General features: G+C 31.9%; 3 protein-coding genes across 4 annotated transcripts in view; 1 reads left to right on the forward strand and 2 right to left on the reverse strand.

The window, feature by feature from the left end:
- The window catches only part of LOC119832563 (testis-expressed protein 2), a 20,307-nt gene extending 10,672 nt beyond the window's left edge, over positions 1-9,635 (reverse strand). For both annotated transcript variants that reach the window (XM_038356228.1, XM_038356230.1), the window contains exons 1-7: positions 9,469-9,635; positions 8,685-9,122; positions 8,290-8,396; positions 6,860-6,989; positions 5,162-5,682; positions 4,531-4,618; positions 2,546-2,699 (exon numbers count right to left, since the gene is read on the reverse strand). In XM_038356228.1, coding sequence (XP_038212156.1) covers positions 2,546-2,699; positions 4,531-4,618; positions 5,162-5,682; positions 6,860-6,989; positions 8,290-8,396; positions 8,685-9,122; positions 9,469-9,487 — 1,457 coding nt within the window. In that variant the 5' untranslated portion in view covers positions 9,488-9,635. The remainder of the gene's footprint in view (positions 1-2,545; positions 2,700-4,530; positions 4,619-5,161; positions 5,683-6,859; positions 6,990-8,289; positions 8,397-8,684; positions 9,123-9,468) is intronic.
- A 305-nt stretch (positions 9,636-9,940) lies between these two features.
- Positions 9,941-23,775, forward strand: LOC119832140 (serine/threonine-protein kinase/endoribonuclease IRE1). The gene is made up of 14 exons (XM_038355746.1): positions 9,941-10,156; positions 10,241-10,358; positions 12,726-12,977; positions 13,388-13,585; positions 15,003-15,243; positions 16,164-16,728; positions 17,968-18,149; positions 18,492-18,641; positions 18,965-19,104; positions 19,363-19,553; positions 19,884-20,017; positions 20,091-20,238; positions 20,476-20,661; positions 20,908-23,775. The coding sequence occupies exons 1-14, from the start codon at positions 10,085-10,087 to the stop codon at positions 21,355-21,357; spliced, it is 3,027 nt and encodes a 1,008-aa protein (XP_038211674.1). The 5' UTR covers positions 9,941-10,084; the 3' UTR covers positions 21,358-23,775.
- Positions 23,776-23,801: 26 nt separating this feature from the next.
- On the reverse strand, positions 23,802-27,363 carry LOC119832141 (ankyrin repeat domain-containing protein 27-like). The gene has a single exon (XM_038355747.1). It carries the CDS (start codon positions 27,053-27,055, stop codon positions 24,284-24,286), a length of 2,772 nt encoding a protein of 923 aa, XP_038211675.1. The 5' UTR covers positions 27,056-27,363; the 3' UTR covers positions 23,802-24,283.
- Between the last annotated feature and the right edge of the window lie 7 nt (positions 27,364-27,370).

A 27,370-nucleotide genomic window follows, 5' to 3' on the forward strand; every position in this document is an offset into this window, starting at 1 on the left:
ATAAAAATCTATACATTGTAATGTAAAAAAAATCACTATAAACTTACTATCTATAAATCACTATAAAACAGAACCATTGCCAGTGTAATGTTAGTATAGTGTTTTTATATCGTGAAATATTTTGTTATAGCTACATTTATAAATAAAAAAAAATCTATGTCGTATGTAGCATATAGGATAGCCAATTATCAAAAATCTTGACGCATCATATTTCTGCATTTAACTGCAATTAAGGCATTATTAAGCACGCAAGTAGGACCACGAATGTAATCCTCTTAACGAAATAAATAAGCATGTATTCCTATCCGTTTAATTATTGATCTTTCGTATGTATTCAACGAATTTGATCATGCCATGTTTATGAACACTCGGTTATAAATAATTATTGTAATAATTGAAAAGATGCATCTGTTTATTATTAGATTAATATTGCATCGTTGAGTTTGTTTTGCATCGAGTATTACTATATATGTATATGATATATTAGATTAAAGAAATACCAACTTTCTAAGCATAATTATCAATACATTGGTCATATAATAAATAATAAAAAAAAACGAATAGACCTAATCATAGCTGCCTAATTCATAAATTCATTATTTTTTTAATGTTACAGTTACAATATCGAAGTAATAGTACAATAGGTCATTAACCCAATAGTTCATGAAATATCACCTTACTACTAAACTGTTGGAACTAGTGAAGGTCACCGGTCGAATTCGGACAAAGCGTTGTTACGTGTTGCTCTATCGTTTTATCAACAGGTTACACAACAAACTAGGTATAGGCGTTAGTAAACTGTTCAAATATAATGTATTTCACTTGATTAAATCCTTAATTCGTAAAGCCCTATTTTTAATAGGGCTTTACGAATTTTCACTTGTAACAGTAAGTTGCGTAATTTTAATATGTACTATGTTTGCTTCGAATAAAAATGAAACGAGTTTCTTTAATTGCTTTGTAATGAGATTCAAAATAAAATTCTAAGATAAGTTAGTTGTAGATAACGCACGAAATTTGTAATACTGAGTCAACATGTGAGTCACAATCATCTTAATAATATCTAATTATCATTATTATTAAAACTTTCAAGTTAAAACATCGTATGCAACTTTTTCATCTTAACTATAAATAGAATCACATCCATTCATGAAAGCCTATTATTAGGCTGATGACGTGGTCAGTTTTGCCAGATAGTAGGCTGATATTATAATAGACCTATTGATATTACAATACTTTAATTCAAGGTCTGGAATACGCAGCTCTACTGATTATAATGTATCACATATTACATACTTTGCTACTATTTTCGCAAAATTTGTTGAATGTTATGGTGACTTTTGTCTAATTGGATATCACGATCGTCTTTGTTTTTGAAAATATTATAAAACACCAAGTTCATATTATTCGGATATTTTGCTCACGGGAAAGATAGATTAATAAAAATAATTTCTTAGCGACACGTTGTATTTTTTGTCTTACTTTTATATCATTTAAATCACCATATTATATGTTTAAGGTTTACGTGATTATTTTCAAGGTAAAACATCGCGAATAGTGTATTTTTTTTGGAAACTGTGTTTTTGAGCTGCTTTTTCTTAATATTGACGAGGTTATCATAATCAATTGAAAAAAATCAGGCAGGCGGCATCGGTCAATATATAACTACTATGTATTAACTGCCAAACTTGATAATGCTTTAAACCACAGTATGCCATAATTTTTTGCTTGTTGAAAGAGGTTTAAAGATGTATATTTGTCTCTAGATTAATTGTTGCAGCAACGATTATTTTACGATTATTAATTTGATTACACGGTTTTGGCAATATGAAGATATTCTGTTTTATAATTCAATCACAAAATAAAATATAATGCTTATTAATATCACATTAAAGTGAGATATCTAATGAGTTAAATTTCAAATTAGGTATGTTTATAAAAAAAAAAACATCTCACGAATTTTATCGCAAGAAAACATTCCGAAAACGGGTTTTTAAAAGGGCTGGAGAACTTATCAATAGATATGATAATGAACAATTATGTATATCGTCGTTACACTTAATTCTTACTTAGAACGTCATTAAGTTATGTGACGTGAATGGTCGTTAAGAGGCCAAGCTCCATTCCCTACTTGAGCCAAGAACTTTAGACTGCATTATGAAGTTATTTACATATTTTCGAGAAATTTCTCCGTGTATATAAACTAGTATTCGTCTTTCAGAAATCTCAAATACAGTTTGTAAAAAATAGGCTCAGGATAGAGATCCTCAACATGAACGTTTATCACAAAGAATTTGAGGATGATGACGGGTCTTTAGAAAAAAAAAATCACAAATGATCTGATGAAAAGATTACAGTACTAGACTCAGCTTCCTATGAATTAGTTGGCATTTTAATAAGATTATATAAGAAATACTATATATGTATACAAGATTAAATCAGAATAGTTTTACTTTATGTAAAATATTATTCAAATAAGTATCTCTATCTATATCAGTCGCTCAATCCGGTCCACGATTTCACAAGATTCGTTGTACAAACTTACCGCCGTTTCACGAGTCCTTTTGGCAATAGAATGATCCTTGATCCGGTCAGATTATATAATCTGTGCTGATAGAAATTAACTTTGTCGATTTTTTCGTCCCACAGCGCTCTTTTTGCTATTTTCGTTCGTGTGTATGATATCCTTAAATTACAACCTAAAATACAAATAAACACATTTGTCGAGACAATATTCAAAACTTCATTCTTGATTGCACAATCAATACTCATATAACGTTAATACCAATTAAAATGCTTAGGCGAAGTCCGCAAGGTTTCCGACAAAGACGTATAACCAAAACTATTTCCATGTTAAAACGTACTTCTGAGACATCTGTTATGGATACAAATTAAAAACACACAAATATACGAACGTCCCATATAGTAAAATTTATGTTTGTTAAAATTGTTTGACAATTTTGAAAATTATTTAAATTTGGAACGCGTAGTACCTACTGGCTTTAATATTGCTTCCACTTTAACACGCCTATCCGCATACGTTAAGCGGGCATTTAAGCAATCAGAATGCGGCATTGGAAAATATAATATTATTCAGATGGGTATCCCAAGTTTCATACGTCATGTACTCTATATGTCTTTTTTGCTACTATAAATATCATATATTAGTTAATAGTTTGTTTCTTTCGAACAAATTAAACCTTACCCAAACCCTTACTTGAACGTTTATGTAATGTTATAAACATCGTGTGAAACTTTCAAATAGACGGACTAACGTGGATTAAAGTTAAATGAAACAGAAATTCTATCTTACAACCCACCGATAATCGATCGCTATCTCGGTATCAAATTATTATCAGCGGTTTCAATTTAGACACGACAAAATTTGCTCCAGCAAAATCTAGTTTAAATTTATAGAGAGAGCTACACTTTAATTATGTAAAGGTCTACATTTCAACCAAACCAAAATAAATAGCGCATTTCAAATAAGAAAATTTGATTAATAATTAATTATTAGCTTACATAAGCGGCCAATAACACGATTATTTTTTTTATAATTAAATATTTATTTAGCATGATTCAAAAAATAATGTGAATAACATAACATTATTAAACCATTTATTATCGAGTATTTATCATAGGTAGACGGTCAGTATTTTGCCCACTTAAACGTAATTAGCATAAATATTATATTATTAGTCGCGTATTCAAATAACCATATATATTATGAGGTCGACTAAGTTCCCTTTCTATTTATAGTTTTGCTCTAAGAAATTAAGAACCCTTGTCACACGTAATAAGCTTTAAAACATGACAAACCGCAAGTCACTAGTCTCTACGTACTAAGAGGGTATACGTCTGACGTGTAAACAACATGAAACTTATAAGCTATCGTATAATCCGATGATTTTAGGGTTTCGAAAACATATAAGGAAACGGGACAATATTTTTTAGGTTTTATTTTCAGTTTTAAAGCATTGAAAATTTTAAATTTTTTTATGATTGTTAATATATAAATTAGATGCAAAAAATGCCGTCAATATTTGCAATATTGCTGAAGGAATAATATGTAACCATTCTTATGTATAAACGAGGCCAGAAAAACGCCCGATATTAAGAGAAACATGCGTTTAAAGGTTTTACTGTCTAGAAAGGAGTGTAGTTAAAGATATTAGAGGATATCAAAACATTCAATAGATAAGTTGCCAATGATAAACGTGAAGTAATTTGTATTTGTTATAATTCTCCTTTCATTTTCATGTTATTTTTTTATTGTGTGTGATTTGATTTGATTTTTATTAACATCGTCAGGTATGCTCGTTAGTCATCAGTCAGTCTATACTAATACATACAGTTGAAGAGTTTGTTTGTACGCGGTTCTCAGAAACTTACTAATCTCACAAACTCCAGGGCCGATAAGGATAAAATTTGGTACGGAGTTTGAGACCCGAGATAGGACATAATAAAATATATCCTACATATAAACACACAAAGATACATTATTTTGTTGTTAATTAAAATATTACTTACCCTCTAGTTTCATAAAGGCAGTTGTTGTTTTATTTATGTGGTATGTGTAAGGGTCGTAATCTGGAAATCTATAATGATTTATCCAACCCTGTAGACAAGTAATTTATTTTAAAAGGAATTCAAACAAATATATATGCTACGCTAATAGCATAGTGATCAATTTCCTTTAAATCTATTATATGTGATTCATTCCACATTCGTTATTAATCATGTTTTATTTACATAAAACGTATCTGTAATTTAATTATTTTATTATCTGTGTCGTTAATGTTACCAGTACGTGTTTTATAAAATGAATATTTGCTTGAAATATCCGTACAATAATTTCTACATACTATTATATGTAAAGAGTTTATAACTATTTATTTAATTTTAAGGATTAACAAATATTTCGAGTTTCACAAGATAAGAACTTATATGTGAGGTTGGACGGAGAGGCGATCAATAATTTCTGCATCATATTATTCTTAATTTCCTTTTAAAAGTTACAACGTTAAATATATTAAAATTATGTTTTTGATAACTTATTTTTCCAGGCGATTCTTATAAAAATAAAAATGTCACATAGATCATATTTACGCTGAAATCCAAACATTAAACATAGGTAAAATAATTTAAACATATTACATACCTCATATTTCTTCAACGGGGTGTGTTCTTTGATCGATGGTATGGTATACGCCAGCGGCTGAACACTCGTACGTTTCAATTGGAAAAAGCTACTCGCGCTTGGCTCCCACTCGCTAAAGTAATTATCGAGGAACCACTGTTTCACATTGCTCACGAAATAGAAGAACCATATGCCCAGCAAGAAGCCATTCCAAATATTCGCGTTCGGGAACAAAACGTAGTTCAACACCAGGAATATTGTTAGGAAATACATTGTATAACTGAAGAAACTGCCCTTCGTTTTTTTCTGCGATTCATTCTTTATTAAGTTGCTTTTGCTTGGCGGGAGGCCAAAATTGGCTGGTGTCGTAACAGGTGTTGGAGGGTTGGCTCGTATTTCGGTGGTATTGTTCTGGTATATATTGTCCATCGGGTTAACGTCCCCAAACGCATCTATCGTGTCTTCTAGAGCTTCTATACCAGATTCTACTTCTAGACTACTGTCGTTTAGAATGTCTTTCGATATGTCTGTCTCGCTTAGCCCTGGAATAATGTGTTTCTTTATATTTGAAGCTATATGTGTATGGAGAAATGATGAGGCAGATGTTGAAGTGTTTGAAAATAAACTGTTATTTAATTTATTTTCAAACACTTCTTTTTAATTATTCTGTAAGACAAATAGGCAACTTTGAAAGAAACCGATAACAAAGTATACATTTCTATGTGAGTATTCTTGAATTTCATCAGGGTTCTGCAAAAATAAGTTTAAAGGACTCGGACATGACATAGAAGATTGACTAAGAAAATCGGTCAGTGAAACAGATTTATGTGCATTTGTCCCATAAAGAAGAACGTGGGACGTAATTTACAGCTATAACAATGCTTCATTGCAAACAAACGTGTTTAGGGGTAAGGAACAGGGAAAGGATTAAAGACCGGAAAGAAGGAATGAACTGGGAAGGGCGAACAAAAGGAAACGGGCCTCCCCCCCCACTTAGCATACGAAACACAATAACATGCTATTATTTCAAGCCGGTTTTCTACGGCGGTGTCGTACTTCCCGGTTGCGCGCTGGCCCAATTCGTGCCGAAGCGAGCTCGACTCTCATATCAAAATTAGCTGGTGTTGTAAGATGGACGGATAGATAGTAATTAAATAGCAATAATTATTCTAAGACTAGCTGTCCGCACCGGCTTCGCCCGTGGTACATATAAAGCCTAAATTCTCCCTCAATACTTTTATTGTAGGGTATCTAAAACTGAAAGAATTCAAAACGGACCAGTAGTTCCTGAGATTAGCACGTTCAAACAAACAAACGAACAAACTCTATAATATATAGCTGTCCAGTTGAATATCTGAATTATTGCGATTAGAGTTATATATTTGAGTTTAAATAATATCAAACGAACTAACTAACCCTTCAGCTTTATAGGTATACTGGTTTGGATGTTTCAATAAAGATATGTTACGGAACCCTATTTTTTCCAAAATAAAATATAGTCTATGTTACTCGTGGATAATGTAGCTTTCGAATGGTGAAAGAATTTTTAAAATCGGTCCAGTAGTTTCTGAGCCTATTCATTACAACCAAACAAACAAACAAACAAAGTTTTCCTCTTTATAATATTAGTGTAGATAACTTAAAGATTTGACAGATGTAAAGACAAATGTATCTAAGAATAAATAAGCGATGAATATATGAAAAAAATAATTCACATACTTAAGTTTTTTTGTGTGTCGTCACTGGAATCTGAATGGTTTTTTGTGTTCATTTCTTTCTCAATAACCTTGGCTGTTATTGGTTGAGTCATTTCAGACAAATTTTGTATACTACTATCTAGTGATGATACCTGTTAAAACAACATAAGCACTATGACTTATCAAAATTTAAAAATAAACCATATTTATATCATCTGCATAAAATGATTTACTTACATAATGTTTAAAAAAGAAAAAAGAGTAAATATTGGCTACTACAGGCAGTCCTCGACTAACATCGTTTCAAGTTACGTTCAACAATGTTTTGACACTATTCCTCAAGCATACATCAATTGTTTCGATTTCCGATATAGGGTAATTCACTTGACACGAGAGGCAGGCACCGGGCGTGGTCCACTAGCGGGACTTACCCCACACATGCTGATTTTGTTTAGTTAGCACAGGGACAACGGATAATCAAGTCGTAATACATTAGTTTATTTTTCATCTTTGACAGCTTTTTTTACAAACATATTTAAGTGAATTTTAATCAAACTATGCCACCTATATAAGACAATATATAATATTAAAGTGAAGAAGAGAGTAAGAAAGGCAATTACAATAGAGGTTAAATCTAAGATTTTAAAACTTAACGATTGCAGGTTGAAATAAATTTTTAACAAAAAAAAAGGAAAAAATACCTTCTAGTACTAATAATATCTACTTAATATATCAGGAATATCGACGCATAAACGAAAAGTCGTACTACGATAAACTATTCGTCTATGATTCGGTTAAAAGCGGCAAAGAAATTTTATATTGTTATTGAGTTCAAATGGTGATATTAAAATGAAACCTCTTTTAGTTTATAGGTCTGAAAATCCTCGAGCTTTTAAAAATTACGTCAAGAGTACTCTTTCATTTACATGGAACACTAATCTAAAGGTTTAAAAAATTTAAATCTGTTTCATGGGAAGGTCACACCCAACAATTTAGAAGGAATTTGGAAAATGTTATGCCCATATATTTTTAAGCCATCTAAAAGTTCTTCATGTACAGATCAACCAAATATTGATGACTGATGAAGATCTCATTGCATTATAGGAACAAGTATAAGAGGAAACAATCGAGTCTTTTTCTAGTAGTTATACTGAAAAGGTCTAACTCTAAAAAAACTGCCCTTTCAAATTTGGAGAATGCCATGAAAACATTTGTTGGTCAATGTTACTAAGACCAGTATGCAAGAAGAAAAAAGCAATCTAGAATTGATAGTTGCTTTAAGCCAAAGGTTGAATTGTTATTTCAATTTATAAAATGTATTTAGAAAACCAACAATACCATAAGTATGAAGACTGCCCGTACTAAGTTTTTGTAGTTCATTAATTTTTATCTATTTACAGAATCCCTTGTATCTAAATGATATTAAAACAAATTCAACATTTCTGGTGTTACCTGATTATCAGTATCGCCCACGCTCTGCTGGTCTGAATCTTTTATTGCAGAATTTTCCTCCGAATCAGAGGTTGAGTTTTCTCTAGGAAGCGTTTTTTCCTTAGTTTCTAACAAAAAAAACCATATTTTTTTAAATATCATAAGAGTATAACTATTTTTGATGAATATTACAATTAAACATCATAATTTTTTATGCAATTTGTTTAGTTGTAGAAAACAGTAATTTCAATTAATGATTGTATAAAAAAGTTACATTTAATAGCATATTTGAATGATTTATCATTTATTTAAGTTTGTTTATAATAGTTTAACAGTATTATTATTATAATTTAAATAGTTGTTGATCAATATATTTTTTTTAAGTCTTATTAGAACGTTGTAACACTTAAAATTACCTTCGACAGAACGAGTCTTCATATCCTCAACAGCTTGGGCAATTTTAAATTTAAAATCATGAAATATTTTCCAAGTCTCATTTGGCTCCTTGATGTCGGAACTTTCTGATGTACTTCTTTTGCCAAGTCGGTTTAAATACTCTTTCATTGGAGAGGATGATATTTCTTTTGGTGTGGGACTCTTATTCTCTTCAGTCGGTTTAACGTCTGCTTTTACATCTTCTACTTTCTCAGAAGATTTTTCAGATCTCATAGATTTGAAATATTTGTCTATAATAGATGATGTTTTTTCTGTTTTCTTTGGGCTAGCAGTCTCACTCTTGACTGCTGGCTCACTTGGTGGCACAGCAGGGTCATCATCACAAGATTGAAACAATTCTTCTAATGCTTCGTTATTTGCATTATATCTAAATGACATGCCAGAATTCGGGGATTTCCCTAAAAATAATATTAAATAGGTGATATGATGATTATGAATTTTATATTTTCCTATAAATATTTGGTACTTCGATGGAAAACATAAAACTTAGTATGCGTATCAATGGACAAAGAAGTTACACACAAAGAAATTTCGTAAAATAAAGTTTTCCCAAGCTTAATCTAACTTTGTTTTCATGTTAGTTGCTAGAGAAACAATCGAAAACGTTGTAATACATAATAGCTCTTAAACTTTTGACCATTTTAGCGTATAAATTAAAACAAATATGTGATCTCGATAATTGTTTGTGAAATATAATTAGTATGAAATGTAAATTTCGATATCGTTACATATTTGAACCCTTACCCGAACCTGAAACCTCCATAATTTAATTTTCACAACAAGCGCTACATAGCCCACTTAAAGAACGTATTTATTTTAACAACAATTAATTAAATAACTAAATTAGTGTAATTTTCTACTTCAGCGGTTTATCAACCACCGTCTCAGAACTCACAATCACCAATACAATCATTGATAAATGACACTGACATGACAAATAATCTGGATAAGTGGAAAATGACAGTAGTGACATATAAGTGTATAATCTATGGTAGTAACTTTTAAAATATTACCTACTTAATTGTTGAACCATAGAGGAACAACAGTAAATAATAATTGATAGATTTTTAATTTACAGGAAAGAATGGAATTCCACAAACACGATATTATTACTTTATAATTTCTAGATTTGATATTACATGATTATATTGTACTAGACAAATGTCAATTATTAATATCATTTGTCAATTGTCATTGTCATTTGTCACACAATCGTAAGTTCACAACAGTGAGAGACGAAATTCGCGATTATTCCTTGCTTTGTTATTTTTATAGCATGCTTAATGCTTGTGTATGTTTCTATAAAATTTTAAAATAAATTAAAGCATTTTACGCAATGGACGAATAACTACTCGCTAAAATGAAGTTTTTAATATTGGCGTTTTTTTTATTTGGTTCTTACGGACATGAGCCTATTGTGAAAAATAATAAGGTGAGAGGCAGTTATAAAAACAATGAATGAAATAAACTTTGTGTGGAGTGCATGGTCGATATAACTAAATATAATATTTTACAGGAAAGTACAGAGATATCAAGGGCTCTTGATGACCGGCCTTTGCTTTTTGCGACATTGGGAGGCGGCATGGTAGCTGTCGAGCCTCTATCTGGAAACATAATTTGGAAACTTAAAGACGGTAATTACATTTGTTACATTTGGCCAGGGCCATTTATTGAACATCAACAAATGTGCAGTAAGTGATGCAACATAGTAGTAATATGATTTACATAATTATAAAATAATTCTGTTTACTTATTTTATTAAAGGCGAGCAATGAATCTCGTAACCAAAGCTCAATTATCAAAGGCAATCTTAATTTTATGTTATTGTAGTATTGATTAATAAAAATTAACTATAGAATAAGAAATTATTTATTTAACATGAAATGAATTGAAGAGATATATATATCTCTTTCTAATAAATATTGTGTAAATGAATGAACCCAGTTATCTATTATTGTTTTGCCACCTGGAAAGACCTAACCCCATTCTAGAAGTAATTAATTGATAAAAATATAATCTTGTCTCAAAAGATAAATTGTTGCTATAATAACACATTTAATTAATAAATTTGAGTTATTTTTTTATTCTATTTGTAAAAAAACTAATCAAAAATTTATAAGGCTCAATAAGAAAAAAAACAGTTCCCAATAGCATTTCCGAGGATAATCTCCTACGACATCACAAACTCGCAAATTCACAAGCTTTACCTCTTTGTAATATTATTATAGATAGATAGGTTATTGCTATACAAAAGTTATATGTGTCATGGTAATACCTTTACATAAACCTTTTTAAAGTCAAAAAGTCAAAAATAATATTAATGAAACTAAAAAAGTGTAACAAATGATTTATGTTGCTAAAAGAAGGGTCTTGGAAGTAGCTTCACAATTTCAAGTAATTTTAGTTTCATCAGGGCGCAGCTAGTATCCCTACTACTATTATAAATGCGAAAGTAACTCTGTCTGTTTGTTTGTCTGTCTCTTACGCTTTCACGCCTAAACCACAAAACCGATTTTGATAATATTTGATATGAAAATAGAACTGAACTTGGGAAAGGACATAGAGTACTTTTTATCGCGAAAACAGGATAGAAAGAGTTGAAAGAGGGGATGAAAGTCTGTATGAATGTTTGTTATTGTCAAACCGATTTTAATGAAACTTGGTATGAAGATGGAGCTAAACGTGAGAAAGAACAAACCATACTTTTTAATGCGAAGAAAATTCTCCTTACCATTGCGCGCGATATAAGCAAATTCTACGCAAAGCCGCTGGCGAAAAGCGAGTTTTTTATAAAGCTCTTAATATTTCTAACAATTATTGAAACAACTTGGCATTGTTGAATCAGCTTATATAATACTACACTGTTTCGTCTTTATAATATCTAGTCTATATAATTATCATAATTTGTATATATTTAGACGCTATACAATGATCTTACGACTTATTAGTTTATAAACAACCTTCTAAAGAACTAATTTGCATCTCAATCATACACGCTGCACATGGCATTGCATGTGCCGTAGGTTTTATAAAAAAAAATTGTCAGGCCAAATGTTAATCACAATATATTGATAGAGTATCTATTAACACCTAGTTTGTTTATCAGCTCTCGTCTCGTTATCAAACGCATTAAGCATTCGGTTACAGGCTTACGGCCTATCTGGACAGCATTACGGTCGAACAATCTGGATAAAAAGAGAAATTTATTTTTAACACGATATTTTGTTACTACATGTAAACAGTTTGAGATAAAATGTATTACATAGTTACGTGATTAAATAATTCAATGTGGTTAATCGATTTATGCGTGCAACCAAATTATTACGATTGTTGTAATATTTGTTTACGTATTTTTCAAACAGAACAATAAAAATAAAGCAGAATGTTTATTGTAAAATATTGTTTACCTATCTGTTTTAGTGAAACGAATAATGGAGGCAACAACCATGACCTTGCATAACATTTAATATGCATCAATAAACTGGTTTAAAAATGTGACAGTAACTACGATAGTAAAAAATATCCATGTGCGAATAAGTATTTTAAAGGATGTGATGTTTTAAATTGTCTGATCAAATCGTAGTATTGTAAGAAGGAAGTTATTTAGAGTACTTTCAAATTTATTACAGAATCTCACCTTGAATTAAAAATCACTAATAATATCATACATAAATATGAAAAAATTACTTAAAAATAAGGCGTTATGTAAAGAGCTCAAGCTAGTACATTAAAATCGTATGAAATTGATCAAAACAACAAGATAATATCGTAAATTGATATTCTTACCGATCTAAATGTTAATAAGCCCGTAAGAAATATACAATTAAGAATATGTAATAATGCTATCGCTATTGCTTCTTAGTAAATAATTATTTTTTTCAACGAAATTTTAATTAATTTATTATCATTGAAACAAAAAAAAAACAAAGAATCGACAAAAAAAATTAATGTGATAGCTGGTCGTTTTTTCCCACTTTTCATTAGTTTATCTTTATTTTTAGAGCCCGTGGTGAAAGTTCCAAATCAACATGCGAATTTGATGCCCCAATTTTTACCTGATCCTCGACACGGCTCCCTCTATATGTATGGACCAAGGGGCGATAAGCAAATGCTGAAAAAGTTACCCTTCACGATACCAGAGTTGGTGGCAAATGCGCCGTGCCGTTCCACAGATGGCATTTTGTATACAGGAAAGAAAAGTGATACATGGTTCATGTTGGATCCATTGACTGGTTCTAGGGAGCATATTTCAGGTGAGAATACATTTTCATCAGATTATATACGGTTCAATTGACCATTGGTGATCGAATAGCCAATAATATAATCATCATAAATTTAAGAATTCATTTCCTACATTTGATTATGTTTTTTTTAATTCCGGAGTTATCTATGTACTAAAACATATGATATATTGGAATTCCCCAATAAGTGTACTAAAAAGTTATATTTTTGAAATGTTATCTTTCGGGAAGTTACGTCGTATATTTTAGTTTAATCGCTATCAAATTGAAACCATCACCACAAGCTTACTTTAATATATTATTACGTTATCTTTGTTACTGCTTTTTTATAAGACAGTGAGTGCACTGTCATTTCTAATTATCGCCGTTTAATTAGCGTAGTAGATCGAATATTTTAATGACGCATCAATCGCAACAAACAGGTTTTGATAAGTCGAAAATATTTAAAGAAGACGATGTGGAGGACACTTGCGATCTCGACAAGAAACGCAGTGTGTACGTCGCACGCACCGAGTATAATATTCTCATGCACGATTCGAATAACGAGAACCAGAAGTGGAACGTCACATTTTTCGATTACACGTCGCATGATATGGGAAAGGAGATGCTGAATGACTACGGTGAGTCTTATTGACCTCACTGTACATGTTATAACGTTCATCTTATCTGCGAAGTGATTATTGACCGGTCACTAGTTTTAGAGTATGATGGATATCGTATGTTTATGTTTAGTACGGGATTTTCCAGTTACGTCATTTTGCTATCAAATTTTTATAAAGAATTGGCGGTCCGCCCCGGCTTCGCCTGTGGTATATATATATATATATAGCCTATAGCTTTCCTAAATAAATGGGCTACTGAAAGAATTTTTCAAATCGGACCAGTAGTTCCTGAGATTAGTGCGTTCAAGCAAACAAACTCTTCAGCTTTATAATATTAGTATAGATAAAGTGTAAGAATTGAGAAGTATAGCCATTAAACGGTGCTTTTTGATATACCTTTATTAAAGGAAATAATGCATAACTATACGTATCAGAATAAATAAATTTAGTTTCAATAAGCTAAAAATACTCTTTAATGGTAAAATCAACTAAATTGTCCCACTTAGTCTTTCTCATACAGAGATTTTGTGAGATATATATTTAATTCTGACGATCCTTGTCAGACTAATCAGATAAACTCATAAAATTATTCTATAGTCCTGTGACTAAGTATCTGTATCCTTGATAAGTGTACAAAGTTTTCATTAAATCTGTCCTGTTTGGAGTGGGTCAAATTTGACGCTAAAGGAATCTGTAACATATGAACATAGACGTGAAGCTAATAAAAGCGTGCTGGATTGATGCTCCCACTGAAAAATGTCTCACACACACAAAAATATCGATTGTTATACAGACATATCGTTTATAATTACTGTATTTCAATTTATGTAGTTATCAGTCGAATAGCTTGCGCACGCTTATCAATAACGATACGGCGAAGCAGTTAATTTTCATACGTTATGTCCAATGGTATGCAGTTGTGTGTACCTTGTTTTGTTTTTTTTTTTGTAATGAATCAAATCTTTTTTACATTATTATGTACTGAAATTTAACAACACAATAAAGTAAAATATTAGTATAGCTTCGCATTGTATAAAGTTAAATGTTTAAATACAAAACCCGATAAGGCACAAATAGTTATCAGAAGGATGCCCGCTGTATATATGTTGTTATAATTATCCAAATTCATGTTAAGACAATATATCTAAATTTGACTTATTTCTTTTAAATTTGAAAATCGTTCCGCCCTTTTTGGAGTAATACTTACGTTGAGACACGAGTACTTCATATATATAGATTTAATATAATATTTTAATAAATCAATTGCTTAACTGCAATTTATAAAGAAACTAATATTTGCTATGCAAAGACTACGGAGCTATTTAAAAATATATTGTCGTTATTCGAAACGACTTGACCAATAGCCCGAGTCAGGTCGTATTATTTGATAAAAAATGAATGATAATCGATGAGTGAACTAGTTATAACGTTCTAGGTATAATACACTTCACGTCTACATCAAACGGGCGGATAATGTCTTTTAACCGAAAAACCGGTGACTTGGTGTGGTCACATAACTTCGAAACGCCGGTTATAGCAGCCTATCTGTTGGATAGGGAGGGACTTATCTCCGTCCCCTTTAATTCCATCGGGGACGACACCATGGACCACATCATGGAAGACGCTACGACGCTGAGGAACGGGCAGGGGATTAAGAACTCTAATATTGAGTTGTAGTAAGTATAGTACATAAGCGAGTTAAATAGTTGTAAGAATGTATGGATGTTTGTGTTCACGCTAAGAACTATTGAATTGATTTTGGTGATACTGGACTGATGTATCAATAATACATAAGCTATAGAAATAGATGTGTACTTGGTTTTGCCGGTTCGTATGCGGGTGAAACTGCGCGGCACAGCTAGTAATCAATATATTATTTGTAAGTAATTGTATATATAGTATATCGAAATAAAACATATGAATCACAATTTTGGTTCAGATGTTGGGATATAAAAAATCCATTAATATGTTAAACTATTAAATGAATCTAGCAAAATTGCATTTCTATCGTCGAATCGAAATTTTTAGTTCTGTATTCAGAATTTCTTTAATAATTCTATCACATCGTATCTTGTTATTCCAGTATACCCCTTATACAATGAGTCTAATTTGTAAAATATCGATTTCTATATGCATTTATAAATATTCTATTTAGTCACATGTGAGTATCTCTCACCTTGGAATGACATGTAATTGAACCGGAGCGATATATCGCTGTAATTATTTCAAACATGCCATGACAAAATGATATACGATCCCTATTGCTATAAAACGATGATTTATAATTTTGTACGAACAAATAAAATATTTAAAAATAGAGCATTTTTCTATAGCCAGTAAATAAATAAAAATAATGTAAAAGAATTACATTATAATAGATTTCAATTGATAGAATCAAATGATCAATAAATTACTTGTCTTTCGAGTATATTTAGCTAAATTCTATAGCAACGATTGTAACTCGATCATATATAATCGATCATTTAACGCTGAAATTACCAAAAAATATAAACCTCAAATTTATATAAATGAGAATTTTTTGGTTAGAAAAAACCTATTATATCTTTATATTTAATTATGTTTTCAAAAATTTCAGCCCAACGTTATATATTGGGGAGCACAACCATGGCCTGTACGCGCTATCGTCCTTAGTAGATAAAAACACAGTAACAATATCCACTGGATACACCCAGCCGTTACTCCTAGAAGGGCCGGTCACTGAAACCGAGTCCGCTTCAGAGAAACCGGTCTATGAACCGTTTAAAAATGTCCACTACCAACTCAATGATATAAACCTACACGTAACTCCACCGTATCTATTGCTGGGGCATTATAAAGTGCCAGAGCTAACTACTTCCTGGATGCCACAAATGCCAAATTCCAATCGAAATAATCTGCCAGTGAGGAACGCTGTGAAGTTGATCAATGGGGAAGTCAGAACTGAAGCGGATAAGGATGAAAATGAAACGAATTTGAAGTCTAACTCCGTATCGGTGTCAGTGCAAACGGAAGATTTGTTCGCGGAGTTCAGTTTGAGGCCGGATTTGTGGTACAAACAGCTGCACATTTGGCTCAATCAGCAAGAGAATAAAGCGCTGAAAGTAGCCCTTATTGTTTTGATGGGCTTGGTCGTCACTATGTTCTGGTATTTGCGGCTGCAGGTATGTATATCGTTTCAATACAGTTTATGTTTTTTTCCTATGCTGACCTAGAACTTTTATTTAATAAATATTTTTCGCAAGCACATGCACGCATTGTGGGTAAGTATTGTGCTTTTGCGGCATTATTATGTTTTGTTGGAAATTAAAACGACATAGACAAAATTATAAAAATAAAAAAAATAAAAATGTAAGCAATAGAACAAGCCATGACATAAAAGGCCTGAAATATTACGTCATCATTGCGGATTTTGCTTTTATCGCAAATTAAACTCAGGAATCCATGAATATTATCATAGAGTTATTTGTGTTTGATGTAATTCTAATATTTACGTATTTTCTATGAAAAAACTGCGTAAATTTTATACCCTTTAACAATGACGAGACCATGAAATTTAATAATATAAATGTGAAGTGTCCGTTTTCGCATGCACATTTTTTTAAGTTATATCTTCCGGTATCAAATGAACAAAATATCTTATAAATGATCGATAACACATGCTTTGTATAAGCATTTGTAAAGGATACAATTTTACATGTACGCCAATTATCTACGGTATTTTACGCATTATTATCTCCGTCGTGTGTATGTGTGTTTTGTGTTTACATTCCTTTGATTGCACAATTGGTTGGAATAAATGTGATAATACGAGCGGATTAGCAGAGAGTTGATAGGAGATTGAAACAGATATATTTATGCATGTAAATTTAGAATACAACAAAATCTCAAATATATTTACCGATCATTTAAATTCATTGCTAAACACGCATGAGGCGTCACGCTTAGCTGAAATAAACCCTATAAGTGTATATGTGTTTGGAATATGTTTAGAACCCACTAACTTGAGAAATTTTGAAAGATAGAAAAAATTTGATCACGAGGCGGGATTCGAACCAGCGTTTTTTTGCCAAACCGTAGCAAAAAAACGCTGGTTCGAATCCCGCCTCGTGATCAAATTTTTTCTATTCCTTTAAAATTTCTCATGTATAAAGCATTTCAATGCTATAAAACTAAAAATTAAACCCACTAACTTTTCAAACGTTATCTCTCTAGCAATACTTATAACCTTCAATTATTATTTTATACTATTCTAACTGTGATGACTAACGTGAATATTCATTCATGTTTTGTTAGTTTCGGTGTAATAATTAAATATTGGCTTCATATGACTTTGTTTCAATTTTATGACAATATAATATTGATGTAAAAACAAAAATGTTTTAATATGATTCGTTTTTCAGGCTCGCGATATCCAGCAACTTTCCCAAGGTGGGTCCAGAAGTTCCACGGCATCCACTTCATCTCAGGGTGAGGTGACGGGGCAACTCGTTGAGTTGGGCGATGGAGAAGTGCAAATAGGCAAGATTAGCTTCTTCACGGACCAGATTTTGGGAAAAGGGTGTGAGGGTACTTTTGTGTATAGGTAAGTTTTATAATTAATGTGATTTTATTTACAAGTCATCAGTCATCATCATCATAAGTCATTACATTAAATTGGTTTTCATTTGAATTGTTTTGTAGAATAGAAAAACGATACAATTGTGACTTTTTGCACCTAACCTTCAGAAACTATATTACCTTGTGGAAAAAATGGAATCATTGTTTTCAATAGCAAAAAAGAAACAAAAAATTATCTTCTAGTGGGTTGAACTTTAATAATGCACTGACACTTTTGTTTATGTTAACTTGAAAACTAACATGTATTCTAGTACTTAAATGGAATATCTTACTTCAAATTTACATTTTATATTTGTATCATCTTCAGAGGTACATTCGACAAACGCGCAGTTGCCGTAAAGCGCTTGTTACCCGAATGTTTCACATTCGCGGACCGCGAAGTGGCGCTCTTGCGCGAGTCGGATGCGCACGCGCACGTGGTACGGTATTATTGTACTGAACGGGATAAACAGTTTAGGTGAGATTTGGTTTTGTACCATGTGATATAAGACTCGTTAGGGTGGGTGGATAAAATTATTAATTTATATCATTGTTGCTTTAAATGGAGACTATAATAAGCACATGCCAAATCTATCTTGGAACTTTTGAATGAAAACATTTTATGCTACTTTATTATCAATTGTCTTTTGTCTTCTTTTTTATAAAATACACAGAAATGTCCATCTCGGCACAATTTCTGTAACTATTATATTTAAAATTTGTGAATGTTTCATGTTTTGAATTTTTTGTTTAAAAATGGTATGCATATACATATATTAATAAACAACTCCTCGTATTCAGGTATATAGCCCTAGAGCTCTGTTCAGCTACGTTACAAGATTACGTCGAAAGAAAATTGAATTTCGAATGTAAAATCGATGCTGTGGAAGTGTTGCGGCAGGCCGCTTTGGGGCTCTCTCATTTACATTCTATGGACATAGGTTAGTATTTCTTTTATTTAGCGATACATTAAGTTTCATATAGTCACAGGCCTCCTATAAGGGGTCAGGCCATAATCGGTGGATTATGGCGGGTTGGCAGATATTCGTATCATCGAAGCTGCTCCATGAAGCTAAGCAGCTTGAAAACTGTTTTCACTGTTACAAGCATTGGTGCTGTGGAAAATATGCAGATAAATTAACAAATCAATTCAATTGTATGAAATGAAGTAATTAATCCCCAATAATATATATTTCCAGTACACAGAGACATAAAGCCGCACAACGTGTTGCTGTCCATGCCTACCGGCACAGGCGAAGTGCGAGCCATGATATCCGACTTCGGTTTGTCCAAAAAACTCAATATCGGCCGTGTGAGCTTCTCCCGAAGGTCTGGGGTCACTGGTACTGACGGCTGGATTGCTCCTGAGATGATTAATGGCGAGAGAACGGTGAGTTTTGAGCGATGAACATACCTTAAAATAGAACTCTGTACTACAGGTTGTGTTTTTTCCATGATAATGTCGGGTTTTAAAGTAGATAAGAAGACAAATATTTGTAAATGCTTATTGTTACAATATTTAAGTTTATTTTGATACTGACATTCTCCTACGCTTAAGGGCAAAGTACCGAGTAGGCTTACCAGCTCAGATGGAGCTTGTTGTCAGTAGAGACTTGGCTATATATTAAGTATCGATCATAGAATCGGGATATGGCTGTGCTCACTGTATCAATATTATTCCTAAAGTATTCTATATTTATAGTGAAAATAATTGTTTCAGACGACATCCGTGGACATGTTCTCTTTAGGTTGTGTGTTTTATTACGTACTTTCTAGAGGCCAGCATCCTTTCGGTGATGTGTTGAGGCGACAGGCAAATATTATCACCGGAGAGTACAATTTAGATTATTTAGAGTGAGTTATTTTCTAATTTGTACATGTGACATAGGATTAGTTTTTTTTGTTTTTAACTCGTTTAATTTTTCAGTAAAGTGTTGCCAGAAGAAGAGGTGCTATTAACGAAAATTTTGATTAGATCCATGATCTCGTCTAAAGCAAGTGCTAGGCCGCCTTGTGAAACTGTACTTAAGTACCCCATATTTTGGGGCAAATATAGTATACTAAATTTCTTACAGGTGAGTTTTGGAGTGATATCTAGTGGTTGAACTTTTTATTAGTTTTAGGAGATTAGATTGAAACATCTAGGTAAGCATCGTAATATGAACAACTTGGCTATAATTGTAGAAAAATAATTTGTATATTTAATAATATTTTTGACGCAATGGGCGTTGATATATTCAAAATTATTATAGTTAAGAAAATTACTTTCTACAGTGTAACTATAATTATTTTTCATACGATCTTTGTCTCAGGATGTGAGTGACCACGTGGAGAGTTGCAACGCGGGAGCCGACCATCCCCTAGAAAAGGGAGCTAGAAGGGTTATAAGAGGAGATTGGCGAGCGCACGTTTGCCCAACCGTGGCCAATGATTTGCGGGCGCGACGCACGTACCGCGGCGAGCGGGTCGCACATTTGCTGAGGGCGATACGGAATAAGGTGAGTGGGCTAGCTTGGACGAATATAGGCCGGGAAAATTATGTATATTAACGATGTCGCGAATGTGGGAGTCGATGAGACTCGGTTTTCTCGCAAAATATACAACATTTTTAATTGGGTTTATGTCGCACAATAAATTTCCTGATTTTTGCTATTTAAAATTCAGTATATCTATAGTTTCTTGAATGTACAGTGCGTTACAGACAAATGTCTCCAGATTTTAATTAATTTCACGTTTAATTACAGAAACATCACTACAGAGAACTAGAGCCCGAAGTGCGTGACAGTCTCGGCAAAGTTCCGGACGGTTTCGTCACCTACTGGCTCAAGAGGTTCCCACTCCTCTTGCCTCACGTGTGGTTACAAATGCAGCAGTTCCGGAACGAAGACGTCATGCAAGGCTACTTCCCACACACCTTCACGTTCGACAGAGATGACGTCACAGAACTGAACGACGACAACTATGTCAATGAGGAAGATCTAGCGATCAACGAACTCTTCGTCAAAAGCAAAGTGTACTACGATGAGAACGAGCCGGATAAGAAGTACAAAAGGGACTCGCCTAAGAAACGCGTGGACTGGCGAAGTGACGATAGAACGAGACAGGACGACGTCAGACTGAGAGATAGATACACGTATTATAAGAAGAAAGAGAAGAAACAAGAAGTGCCGGTATGGAGCTTGCCGCCGCAGTGAAGCACATTTATTTGTAAGTAGATATAGGTATTTATTTTTACGGTAAAACGTCAAGTTTAGAATACGACACTAACGGCCTCGCGTGAATTTAAACATAGATTGTAGTTATAGTCCCGGTCATATATTGTAAACGTTAGGGTTTTGCCTATACATGTGATTTTTAACTTATATCAAAATTGAACTGTTTGTTAGATATAGAAATCATTTCACTATAAAGGAATGACATGGTCCATATGAGACTCTGTTTCTGTCAATAACTAAATTGAATTTATTTGAATGACTATAAAAAATATATATAAATATATTTTTTTAAATTCAATTTAGTAATTGACAAAGAGCTGAGGGTAGTTATAACTAGTATCTGCTCATGTTTTTATAAATCGATTACATAAGCGCACACTTAGAACAAATTATGTTTGGATAGATTTTAAATATGTATGTAAATTGTGTATTTGAATGGATAATACAGGACTTTATATTAGTATTTTAATGAGATTTTAGATGAATTTTGTGTAAAAAATATTCATGCAATGGATTGAAAATGAAAAGGGACCATATTGTATATTCTTAGAAGTACTTTGTGTACATAAATATACTTATATTTAATTGTAAGATCTTAAGACACTTCAATTTTTATCATAAAACTATAAGCGTTATAAAGATTTCTAATAACACTACTAATATAGTCAAATTAATTTATTGATAGAGTTAGAAACGCTAGAATGTTTAATTAAAGTAATAATTATATGTTAATTAGTAATTGATCACGTCAAAGCAAAATCATTAGATCGCAATGCTATCTATAAACAGAATTTGACAAAAAATGTAAATTATTTAATATAAAAGGAATACGAATATAAATTATTATTAGTTATATTTTATTCATCATAAGTTCTATTAAGAATGTCTATGAATTGGAATGCAAAACCTCAAAACTGACATAAAGCAACATTCCTACACGTGTTGTTATTAATACATCAGTGGGAAAGCAATTAAAGCTAGTCAAAAAATCACATTCCTTAAGAGAAAATATAATTAATATATTTTCTAGTGTTTGCTTATTAGAAAATTATTTAATATATGCATAACCATTATGAAATAAAAAGAGATTAGGTAATATTGTGAAATATTCGCAAAATAACTGGTCCTTAATAGGGCTCTGCGACAAGGTTAGTCGTTCTGTTTGTTAATGTTATGAAATAGAAAACAATTCAAAGGCAGCTATCCTACATAGGCTACTAATATTGTTCCAAGATTTAAACGAGCGGATTGTGAGGCAGCCTTCATGCTGACTAATTTAAATTTAACATTAGTTATTTTAATTGTATAGTATGTACCATTTTGGTTGACCTTTAATGTAATTGAAGATACAAATGTACAAAAAGATGCTGGTTTTCAGATTGAAACTAATCCACTATAATATTGTAGCAAGTAACTTTCGCTGTCTCTTCTTCAACGGCTGAACCAATTTTGATGAAATTTGGATGAGACCCGAGAAGGGACAAAGGATAGTTTTTATTCCGGAAAACTGTACGGGGAAAACCTCGGATTGTTTATTTTTCCCTTTTGACTACGCAGACGAAGTCGCAGGCGGATTGCTAGAACAAATTATGTAAAACAATTCACAATCTGAAATAGGTATATTTTATGATTAATTATTTAATATTTTTCCTGATGGAGGATAAGTATTGAGACGTGCCAATCATGAAAAAGTTAAAGAAAATTCAAAAATATGAATAAAAATATATTTGATAAATCATGTTTCTGAATATAAAATTCCCTTTTAGATACATTTTATTGAATGTGACCTTTTTTAAATTATTCATGTTTTTTTTTTACTTTAATCTAAGGCGGTTATTTTATTTATTATTCCTTTTGTATATCGATGATTGCTTGATTAATGTAAATATAGTTTGTAAAGTAAGTACACAAATAGTTTTTAAATATCACAAAATAGGTAATAGTTAGTGTATTAGCAATAGTATTAAGAAATAATATGTTGAAAAAATGACAGTTTGTGAAAGTGATGTATTAATTTTTTTTTTACATTGATATTTTTTTCTAAATCGAAAAATCAACTGCAGAATGCATGAATTAAAAATTATTGGACTTGGATGGAAATTATTATTTGTATCAGTGTCCTTTTAAATATAGATACTCCTGGATACTGTAAGTTAACATTTTGTATATATTTCCGTTACTTATTTAAATATTATGTGTCGCGGCTACATTGTCAAAACAGTGATATTTCAATTTCACTAGTGATGCTAATCATAAATTATAATTAAACATCGTTCATGGAATACCTTGATTTTATAATATTTCCGTGATATGCTAGGCCGTTTAATTGTAAGAAATGAGGCTGATTGACATTTAATTATAATATCATTAGTGAAATTGTAAATATCACGGATTTTACCATATTTACTATAGATTGGAATACAAAATTTTAACAATGTGTATCATGAATGTAGATATAAATGAAAAATTTTATTTAGTTGTAAGAAAAAGATTTATTGTAATAAATAATATATTGCGGTCGAAAATTTAGCTGACAAAGTATTAATAAAATAAAAATCAGTCTCATATAAAATTAAAGTGTGGGTCAAGTATGGCGTAATATACAAAAATATTGTGCAAAGTGCAAACAATAATTATTCGAGTATACAATAAACACTTTCCTATTCAATTTGCTAATATAATGTTATATTATAAACACACTTGATACAATCATAATAACAACTTATACATAATATTAATTATCCCTTATTACTTTCACATTGCTAAGTGCAATATTGGATAGTGTTACAATATTATTATGTACTTAACTATGGAATGCAGAAAAAATGCCACAAGTAAAAATAAAAACTTCACTGTTTCAAGTTTTCGTAATTTAAATGCTACACATTGTGTAATAAAAAACGATTTATTTGTAAATTGATGTCTTATTTGAATGCTTTTCTATTAAATCTATTATTGTTAAATGGACTTTTTCTTTTGCAACATCCAGAGGTGTTTTTTGAGAGGCATTTACCATAGATAAGTCAGGACTGAAGCTAAGAAGTGTTTTAGTAGCGCCAATATTACCCAATTCGCAGGCATCATGTAAAGGAGTATTTCCTGATAAGTCAATTGCATTTATATTAGCGCCACTGTCCAAAAGATAATGTAAAGCTATTGTTTTATTATGCAAGGCAGCCAGATGTAGTGGTGTTTGTCCTTTTTTGTTGCATGTGTTAACATCAGCTCTATTAAGAATAAGAATTTTACATAATTCATCAAGCCCATATCTTGCTGCATAGTGCAATGCCGTTACACCATTTGAATCACAAAAGTTTACGTCAAAGTCTGATATTGTGGATTGTGTTACTTTCTTACAATTAGAACATTCACATAGAGGGTGACAAAGAGATTCTTTCATTTCACTTTTAGCATTTATATAATTTTCATAATTAATATTCATATAAAAACATGCTAATTTAATATCACCATATGATACAGCTTGCAGGATCCTTTCAATTCTCTTTAAATTTTCTACCGTTTTTGATGCATTGTTACGGTCATTGTTTCTCATTCTCAGGTTGTTTAACTTTTGGGATACAGGATTTTCATTCTTTACACTTAACTTTTTAATGTCTGTGCTGGTTATGTGTATGTATTCATATAAACTGGGTGTACTAGATTTCAACACTTGCAATATCTTCAAATTGTGTGCCAAGTCAAATGCAGTTTTCCCATTGCGATTATGCAATGATGGCTCTGCACCATTTTCTATGAGCAACTTAGCAATGCCTTCATATCCCCATTTTGAAGACATATGCAATGGTGTATTCCCACTCTCATTGCAACAATTTATATTTATCTGTTTTCGTCCATGCTCTGCAAAATAGATAAGAGCTTTGACACAGTTCAAATGTCCATTGTTTACTGCCATGTGTAGTGGAGTATTTTTATCAATATTTGCTTTGTTGATATCAGCTCCCGAATGAAGTAACAATAACAAAGCATTTTGATGCCCTCTAGCAGCCGAATAATGCAGTGGTGTGCATTCGTTTAGATCTGTTGCATTCACTTCTGCTCCCATTTCAATAAGAATTTCAACAGTTGCAGCTTTGCCATGTATACTTGCTACATGCAGTGGCGTCAGACCGTGACTGTCACGGGAGTTGACCGTAGGTGATGTTTTAAGGAGATTCTTTGAAAGTTTCTGACAACATTTATTGCAATTACAGAGAGGATGACACAGTTTTTGGAATATTTCAAGATCACTGTCGTCATCATCATCATCAATTTCATTTTCATTCAAAGTCAATTTTATCACACTCTTTTCATTATCTTGCATATTATTTAAGTGCCTTTGGTTTTTCTCTAGTAAAGATTGCACTTGTTCTGTATGATTGGCTTTAATTAAGTCAAAAACATATTCAAGGGTCTCTTCTCTACTTGTGGTATCAGAAGTAGAGATTGACTCAGTCAAACTGCCCCTCCTTTGATTACATGTACTCATATTATCTTCTGAAGAGTTGCTTTCATAGTAATATGATTCTGGGTCTGGTGGACCTGCTAATGCACCTGATTGAATGTGTTCTATGACAGCTTCTAATGTAGTAATAAGAAATATACTTTCATCCCCATCACCCTTTCCGATCCCGCTGAACCTAAATTCCTTCATGTAAGTAAGTTGGCTGTACCAGTTTGGTAGACCAGATTTTATTAAAAGAAATACAAAAACTGGTAATAAATCATCAGCAGTTAAAAGAACAACATTGTTGCCACTGTCACTTTTATTAATTGCATTCAATGCTTGTTTTAAACACAGTACTTTCTCCAGTACCGTGTTGTATGAATCAATTTTAGAAAGTATTTGCTTCGCTCTTGGCACTGCATGGTACAATTCTTTTTTAATATCAAGATCTCTAAGTTGAATATCACACATATTTCTTATTTTTTTATTGAGATGAGAATCCTCATATGAACAACTAGTACATATAGGTTTAAATATGTAGTCAAATAATAGTTGTTGCATATAACATTCAACTGCTAGCTTAATATTTTCTAAAATATGTTTTGATGCTTTTGATTTTTCTCTTAAGCGTCGGTTTTGTAAGGTCACTTGTAAGCATTGTGTGTACAACTCACTTACAGCATCTTTTAGATTGCCTATAGCCACTGGTAAAGATGGGTTCTTCTTCACAAATAATTGAACATTTAATTCAATTTGATCCAAAACTTGACGACCAGCAGCTTGTGTCCACAGTAAGTCAATACAGTCATTAATAGAACAAAGGCATTCTTTAGTAACATCATTGTCCCCAACATTGGAAGTAGGTTCAAGAGGAGTTTCAATGCACCAAACTTTGTATTTAATAAAGTCTTCAGTATAAAATGTTTCTTCAAATAAAATGTGGCTTTGGAGAGGTAGTCCTTTGGTAACTTCGAGTGAAATCACTTTATTTGCGACAGTAACCTGTTTTTCAGTAAGGGTGTTATAGTGAGTCTCTGGAAGTTCATCACTAGGCACCAAAACATGTGCACAAAAATCTTCTATAGAAAAAACACGAGTATTTAGACTACCGATGCGCGGCACACAAACTATCCAAGACTCTGATATACAATGTTGAAATAGATCCATATATTCATTTTTAAATTCCACGAAAAAGGGATTATCGGATATAATTTCATCGTATCCACCCTCCATTTCTCAAAATATCAGTCCAGAATGCCAAAGGCAATCCGTAAAATATTTGGTGCTCGATCAATTTTTTCCGGTTTCACTAATTCGATAGCTGAACTTACCAAAAATGATCTGTATCATTAAACTAGTTTTAAATTACAAATTCTTCCCATAATTATATTCTGTTGCAATAGTAACACTAAATGTCGTATTTGCATAGAAGTACCTACATTCGATATTAAATATTTTGTACATCGATATGTTAATAAAACAAGTTTTTTGTTATATTATCTTCAACTTTTCACTTCGGCTTCGAGTAAGTAAGTTTCTTACATATTG

Source organism: Zerene cesonia, chromosome 15 (genome assembly GCF_012273895.1).
Source record: "Zerene cesonia ecotype Mississippi chromosome 15, Zerene_cesonia_1.1, whole genome shotgun sequence".
In the NCBI taxonomy this organism is placed as follows: Eukaryota; Metazoa; Arthropoda; class Insecta; order Lepidoptera; family Pieridae; genus Zerene; species Zerene cesonia.

Bases quoted from the DNA above. Each gene is read 5' to 3' on its own strand.
- LOC119832140 (XM_038355746.1), top strand. From the start codon at position 10,085: ATGAAGTTTTTAATATTGGCGTTTTTTTTATTTGGTTCTTACGGACAT. The intron at 19,105-19,362 runs GTTAGTATTTCT...ATATATTTCCAG, and splicing joins TTTACATTCTATGGACATAG to TACACAGAGACATAAAGCCG. The intron at 20,018-20,090 runs GTGAGTTATTTT...TTAATTTTTCAG, and splicing joins TACAATTTAGATTATTTAGA to TAAAGTGTTGCCAGAAGAAG.
- LOC119832141 (XM_038355747.1), bottom strand. From the start codon at position 27,055: ATGGAGGGTGGATACGATGAAATTATATCCGATAATCCCTTTTTCGTG.